The sequence below is a fragment of the Meles meles genome, chromosome 8 (genome assembly GCF_922984935.1).
Source record: "Meles meles chromosome 8, mMelMel3.1 paternal haplotype, whole genome shotgun sequence".
Lineage (NCBI taxonomy): Eukaryota > Metazoa > Chordata > Mammalia > Carnivora > Mustelidae > Meles > Meles meles.
The window spans coordinates 16,572,797-16,580,908 of NC_060073.1; the positions used below are offsets into that span (position 1 = coordinate 16,572,797).

Genomic DNA, 8,112 nt, shown 5'->3' on the forward strand with positions numbered 1-8,112 from the left:
GTGATCTCTCCTCTTTCATTCATGATTTTATTTATTTGGGTCCTTTCTCTTTTCTTTTTGATGAGTCTGGCCAGGGGTTTATCAAACTTATTGATTTTTTCAAAGAACCAGCTCCTAGTTTCATTGATTTTTTCTATTGTTCAACAATTAAAAAAAAAAGTTGGAGAACTTACACTATCTGATTTCCAGCAATGTTACAAAACTGCTGTGTTCAAAATTATGTGGCATTTTCATAAAGATACCTGAGAAGACCAACAAAGCAAACTAGAGAGCCCAGTAATAGACCCACACATTTAGAGTCAACTAATCTCAACAAAAGTCTGCACTCAATTCAGTCATGAAAAAAATAATCTTTGCCACAAATGATAGTGGAAATACTATGCTTCTGTATCTATGGCACAAAACAATCAAACAAAAAAGGCAAAAAAAAAAAACTTTTATCTATATATCACAGCTGTACAGATTTATCAAAAATGGATCTTAGGGGTTGCCTGGGTTGCTAAGTCAGTTAAGCTTCTGCCTTCAGCCCAGGTCATGATCCCAGTGTCCTGGGATTGAGCCCCACATCAGGCTTCCCCACTGCCTGATACTCCCCTTGCTTGTGCTCTTTCTTTCTGTCTCAAATAAATAAATAAAATCTTTAAAAAATTTTAAGAAATAAAATGGATCCTAGAATCATATGTGAAATGCAAAAGAAAAAAAAAAAAGCAAACAAACAAAAATATATGGAGAAGATCTTTATGACCTTGGATTACAAGAAAAATTTTCTAAATGTATGTGAACAAGAAAGTATACAAATAGGGGTGCCTGGGTGGCAAAGTTGTTGCAGCATCCAACTGCTAGTTTCGGCTCAGGTGGTGATCTCGGGGTCATGAGATCAAGCCCCTTTCAGTGGTCAGCACTCAGTATGGAGGCTGCTTGACACTTTGTCTTCATCTCCTTCTGCCCCTCCTCCATACTGATTCTCTCTCTCTTTTTCCCTCCCTCTCCCCTATTCTAAAATAAGTAAATGAGGGGCGCCTGGTGGCTCAGTGGATTAAGCCGCTGCCTTCGGCTCAGGTCATGATCTCAGGGTCCTGGGATCGAACCCCGCATCAGGCTCTCTGCTCCGTGGGGAGCCTGCTTCCTCCTCTCTCTCTGCCTGCCTCTCTGCCTACTTGTGATCTCTCTCTGTCAAATAAATAAATTAAATCTTTTTTTTTAATAAATAAAATCTTTAAAAAATAAATAAATAAATAAATAAAATAAGTAAATGAATCTTAAAAAAATAAGAAGTGTCCATAAAAAAAAAAAATGGTTGGCAATTCATCAAAATTACAACTATGCAACAGAGCCTGTATACAAAGAGGGATGAACTAAACAGTTGAGGATGTGAATTAACTGGTTTCCTTTTCTAAGGGTTGTGCACGTGTGGGCACAAGAGAAGGTTATAGATATGACCTGCTGTCTCCTCTGGTGGATCTGTGCAGGCTAGCTCTGGAGCACAGCTTGGTCAACACTGGACATAACACTGGTGTAGACAAGCTCTAAATCACTGGGTTATCACATCCTTTAAGATAAAGTGCATTAATCCCTCATTTCCTCAGGGATATTAAGCATTTAAAACCCCGAAGGAAGCACTAAGCTAGAACAACACTTTTTCTTGCTTCATTTGCTTACTGGCTATTTGAACTAGTTATTCAAACTTTAGAACCTTCTGTGTTTTTATTTACATAGTAAAGCTAATAATATGTGTGTCAAAATATGCATTACCATGAACAAGAAGTAATGTAATGAGCTTAATCGAACCAACAATCTCTCAGTAAATTTTGTTATCCTTTGGCTAGGTAGATTGATCTGAAACAGATGAAGTACTATAAAATTTGATTTCCTGACCCTTCTTGCATGAGAAAACGTCACACGCATGGGCTGGCATGTGTAAGAGAGGGACTGACTGGCTTCCATGCAGGCAGATGAGGCTGAGTCTAAACTACCTGTGACTAGCCAGTGAGCAGAGAAGGTTCCGGATGGGATACACATTAAAGGCTTTGCTGTACTTGGCTTCTTTCATCTGATTTTTTCTATCTTTTTTGCTTTTCCTCCCTGCCAACTTAAAGAGAAGTCCTGTTTATTCTTATCTTTTATTTCTCACCCAATTTCCAACAGCTTATCCATCAATGGTAATGTCATACTAGTTATAATATCACAAACCATTGATTTTATTTATCTACCTGTCCTGCACACCAAATATATTGATACAAAAAAAGACTGTGAGTTACTGTTTTTTGTTCTCCTTGTCCTACTTCATCTCAGATTTTCCTGGAAGTTAAACTGATACTATGATAGGCTATGAGTTCCCTCCTATTCTTCAGAAAACTGAAAGAGCACAAGGAAGTTAGGCTATAGCCTTGTGGGGCCTTCAGGGAAAAAAAAGGCCAATTTTTTTTTTTCTTCTAGATAGGAAAATGTGGAAAGTTTATACCCAAGAGTATCAAGCACATTACTGTGGATGGTGGATTTGCAACACTTGGTCCAAAATCTGTCTAGAAATGCCTCTGGGAATATAATTACATAAAGCTTTCATAGACCTATTAATTAATTCTTGCATTGCCACTTAAATTTATATTCTGTTCCTCTGAACTGAATAGTCTTCAGGCACAGGCATAAAATAAGTGGATGTTTCCTAAGACCTAAATAATTGTGTTAGCTTCTGCAGGAATATAAAAACCCATTTTTTTTCCTTCTGAACTGTTATTAAGAAGCTAAATCAGCTTTCAAAATGTCCAAACTGCTTTCCTGAGAGATGAAGTTTCACTTCTTGCATCACTGAATCTTAGTAAATATTGGAAGTCCACTTCCCTTGCAAACTGTAGAAGCTTAAGACTTGTTGAAATTGTCAAAATATTTGCAGAGAATTCATCTGGATGTGTTTGAATTCTGGGACTGTAACTCTCTGCATTTGACTTCAGATTTTGGTACTAGACACAAACTGGCAAAGTGAGTATCTGCGGATGGAATGCTTCCTGACGCAGCCCCAAATCTAACCAGACAGCCACTCAGATCTAATGCTTAGTGAACTACCCTTGCCACCTTGGTTTGGGAAGGGTCCACCACACATGTGCTAGGCTAATCGTGTGTTCTTTTTATTTATTCTATATAATTTCATTCTCAAGTATATAACCTCTCTTGCAGCCCATAATAATTTGAATACTATATAAATGTTTCAGGATTCTTCAGACTTAATGACACATTAGTTGTAAGCAAAATTCCCATTTTCAGTGAGAAAAATAATAGCATTAGATAAAGTGTATATATATTGGCAGTGAATTTCATTACAATCACAAATCACATTCACAGGCAAAGATAACCAAATAATGATGACATTAACAGAGTTTCAGCAACAGATTTTAAATTGGAATTTCCCATGATCACATTTGCTAAATATCTGTTATGAAAGTTCTTTCTGATTTCCTTCATTTTTCCATTGATTGTGTGTGCACACATGACAATCTATGATCCTAAACTTATCACTCAGAAAGGAAAGACTGTAAAACAGAAATAACAGTTTTGAAGCACACGTCACTGGTTGTTCTTTATTACCTCATGTATTCCTCACTAAAATTCTGAATTTTATAATGATATCATAGCTGTGAAATGAGAAAGAGGAGGCATGAAGCCATTTGCTCAAGAATCACATTGGTCAGTTGATTTGATTTGAGATGCCTCAGCGTTTCTACCCCTTTCTGTGTTGCTACTGTTTCAACCCCTTGTTCAGTGGTTGCCTCAAGTTCTTTATTTACTAATTGTGCCTTCAGTTTTTCTATGGGGTGGGTGCTCAGTATCACTATATTGTTTGATGAAAGTAAATCTCTTCAACTGACTTTTCCTCTCTTCCTTTTTACCTCTGCTAAAAGCACAGATCATAAAGCAAGTTTCCTCAGAATACAGGCTGGAGTTTTGAGCTACTAGAGAGGAAATTCCAACGTGATCTGGAAGACAAGCAAATCCTTATGAGGAACTGCATTTTTGTAAAACTGAAGGCAAATTATTTCAAATGTTTTAGAATCAGTAAACTCTGGAACCCTTTTATATATTACATATTCCACACATCTTCACCTAGGTAAACACTCAGAAAGACAGGGCACCTGTTAACCAATTGTCTTGCATTTTCTTTTTTGTTCAGAGGAAGAATCAAAAGAGTTTTTCCATACCGTCCTTCATGAAAAAACTCTCAGTTCTCTCCCATGAAGGACAGCCCTAGATTGAGGAAGAAACAGGACTTCTGTCTTTTAATATTTACTGCGTGTTACTTTTCAATCTCGAGAAGCTACTTAGATTTTCTTGGTATGTCTCTTCTGTTTAGAATCAGAGATTTAAATTGGTCAAATGGTTTTCACATTTCTGTAGTTCACATTCTACTTAGAATGTAAAAGTTGCCTATAAATCGATTTGTTTTAGTAACTAGGTGTATCTAAAAATTAACATTGTTTCTACCTCATATACAACGAGTAGTATCAGTTGCAATAAGTAGAAGAGAGGTCAGTGATCCTCACTCTCCTAAAGCTTTTCAATGCTCCTTAGTAACTTAACTGCTGAACACTCTGTTACATAATTATTTTATTTTGGTATATAAGGAGAATAAGGATCCTTGTGTTTGATATTGAAAGCAAAGTAGCAACAAATAAAAATTTTCTAATTTTATGAGGTTAGAATTCTGAATAATAATTTAAAACAGAATGGATGTCTTATGGTACACATCATTCTAAAAATGCCATAGCTGTCAACGTTTTGCCATCTAAAATCTTCTTGAAGACTCATTAACAGATATTAAATCTGTGAGTCTCTACAGATCATGGTTGCTAAACAATATTGCAACAAAATCACTTTGAATTTTTTTTTTTTTATAAGACATCTGGAGGCCTAGACATGTCTGTCACTTGGGATTCAGACCAAGGTAGAAGGTGTGTTAGTTTTTGCAACCCCACTACAATCATATATTTCCTAATTAGTATGTAAAATAGCTCTTAGGGGGTGCCTGGGTGGCTCTGTGGGTTAAAGCCTCTGTCTTCGACTCAGGTCATGATCCCAGGACCCTGAGATCGAGCCCCACATTGGGCTCTCTGATCAGTAGGGAGCCTGCTTCCTTCTCTCTCTCTGCCTGCTTCTCTGCCTCCTTGTGATCTGTCTGTCAAATAAATAAATAAAATCTTTAAAGAAAAAAAACTTTTAAAATAGCTCTTAGAAGATAGCTCTTAGAAAATAGCTCTTCTTATCCTTTACTCATTTTGCACTGATTGTATGTATATAATATATACATTATATAAAATATAATATATAATGTGTGTGTGTGTGTGTGTGTATCAGAGGGACACCTGGGTGGTTCAATTAGTTAAGCATCTGCTTTCAGCTCAGGCCATGATCCCAGGGTCCTGGGATCCAGTCCTGCCTTAGGCTCCCTGCTCAGTGGGCCTACTTCTCCATCTGCCTACCACTTTCTTTGCTTGTGACATCTCTCTCTGACAAATAAGATGGGATATGGAGGGAAAGAAACCGTAAGAGACTCTTAATCTTACAAAACAGACTGAGGTTTGCTGGGGGAAGTGGAAGGTAGAGAGGGTGGTTGGGTTATGTACATTGGGGAGGGCATGTCTATTGCGAGTGATGTGAAGTGTGTAATCCTGATGATTCACAGACCTGGGGAAAATAATACATTATATGTTAATAAAAATAATTTTTATAAAGGTATATATTAGATACAGAGGTGCAAATTCCTGAATGTTTCATTTATTCATTTATGCACAATATCAATGAGTTCCTACTCATCACAAAATTTGTCTTCAAGTTACTTTCAGTATTATCTCCTTTTATTGGTATTTGATTTTTAGATTGTATCTAAAATTTAGATTGTATCTAAAATATGAAATATTCAGTAAAAGCCAGGCAATATACATAAAAAGCCAGGAAATACACATATTTCCAATATACTTGGGTAATTCAACAATCTTGTCTTTCCTTTATCATTTGTCATCACAAACTTCAATGACAGCATATTATTCTAATTTTATTTAACTCATGAAATATAAAAATGACACACCAATGGGTTTCCTAAATTGTTTTCAAATTTCAGTCATTAACTGCTATTTTCTCTAATGCTGTATTCAAAGAGTCTTTGCCTTTTGATGTAAGAGCAATTCCATTGGTTTAACATGACTCATTGACAATGTTTGACCATGTAGGAAAGTATTGTATGCTCTGCACAAAATTTCAGTAGTTCATACTGGTTGTTTAAACAAATGTGCATTTCTTCAGATTCATTCCTGAAAATTAAAGGAATTTTCTAAGATAATTTTAAAAGAAGGAAAGTTGGTTTCATGTAAAACTTATGACAACTGGGAAATATGGAAAAAACTCTTGCTTTGTTTTAGACTAAATAATAAAATCAGAAGTCCTTTATTGAAATATATTATTAGCAGTTATAAAATGTATTTTCAAGATAATATTTAAATATTTTAAGTAATTGCTAGTCATTTTGAGTAAAATATGTAATTATAAAATTATTTCATAAGAGTTATAAATGAGAATAAAGAGAAAAGCCATTTAATTCAATAAATCAAGGATGTCTTAACTCTATCTGTGTCAACATACATTTTAAAATTTTATATTATTGTGTTTATACAGTTAATTTTCACCTTTAATTATGTTTTCTTTCTTTCAGAAATATAAGTCCTTATGGAAGTTTACAGCAAATCTAAATATATGAAAAGCCAAAGGAACATCTCAGAATTCATACTTCTAGGACTTTCGTATGACCAGAGCATACAAATATTTTGCTTTGTGCTCTTCTTACTCTGTTATGTTGCCCTGTTGGCAGGAAACCTTCTGATCCTTGTCTCCATTCAATGGAGTCCTCTTTTTCACCAACCCATGTACTACTTCCTCAGCCACTTATCCTTCATAGACATTTGCTACACCTCAACGGTTACACCCAAGTTAATTAGTGACCTGTTAGTGGAAAAAAAAAACCATCTCCTATGGTAATTGCATGTTACAGGTCTTAACAATGCATTTCTTTGGCGGTACTGAGATCTTCATTCTTACTGCCATGGCCTTTGATCGCTACGCTGCCATCTGCAAGCCTCTCCATTATGTGATTATCATGAACAGGACAAGATGCCACCTCCTAGTCTTAGCTGCCTGGGCTGGTGGGGCCATCCATGCCTTACCTCTGTTTTCTACTGCAATTGGTTTGCCCTTCTGTGGTCCTAATGAAATCGATCACTACTTCTGTGATATTTTTCCTTTGCTTAAGGTGGCCTGTACTGATACCTACATCACTGGTGTCCTTGTGATTGCCTTTTCAGGTATGGTTGCCTTAGTGACCTTTATTGTCCTATTTGTTTCTTATGGGATAATATTGTTCACTTTAAGAAATCTCTCAGCTGAGGGAAGACGCAAAGCCCTCTCCACCTGTTGGTCTCATGTCACTGTGGTCATCTTATTTTTTGGGCCTGTAATCTTTATCTACCTTAGACCACCTACTACTTTTCCTGAGGACAAAGTATTTGCTCTATTTTACACCATCATTGCTCCTATGTTCAATCCCTTAATCTATACTCTGAGAAATTCAGAGATGAAAAAAGCCATGAGAAAGGTTTGGTGCTCATCATTATTTTCAAAGGAAGCATAGAGTTAATTTGAAAAAGTTTATTAGGGACTCCTGGGTGGCTCAGTGGGTTAAAGCATCTGCCTTCGGCTCAGGTCATGATCCCAGAGTCCTGGGATCGAGCCCTGCATCTGGCTATCTGCTTAGTGGGGGAGCCTGCTTCCTCCTCTCTCGCTGACTGCCTCTCTGCCTATTTGTAATCTCTGTCTGTCAAATAAATAAATAAAATCTTAAAAAAAAGGTTTATTGGCTAAACAACTATGAGAATGAAAAGATGTGAATGAAAAAGGTGGGGACTAGGTCATAGGGTCTGTGGACTATCACTGCCATGAGGGGAGTGAATGGAAAAATTAGCACTTAAGATTAACATAATAGTGAGCAAGTCCTTATTCTTGCATACCAAAATTAATTGAAAACTGTGTTAATTTTATGAGGTATTAAGAGATATATGTAGGGAAGCTGCATGAAAA

At 36.3% G+C, this 8,112-nt stretch overlaps 1 protein-coding gene across 1 annotated transcript; it reads left to right on the forward strand.

Moving 5' to 3' along the window:
• Positions 1 to 6,735: 6,735 nt before the first annotated feature.
• On the forward strand, positions 6,736 to 7,666 carry LOC123949567 (olfactory receptor 4P4-like). The gene is given in 2 exon segments (XM_046017097.1): positions 6,736 to 6,993; positions 6,995 to 7,666. Coding segments are annotated over 2 exon segments (930 nt in total).
• Positions 7,667 to 8,112: the final 446 nt, after the last annotated feature.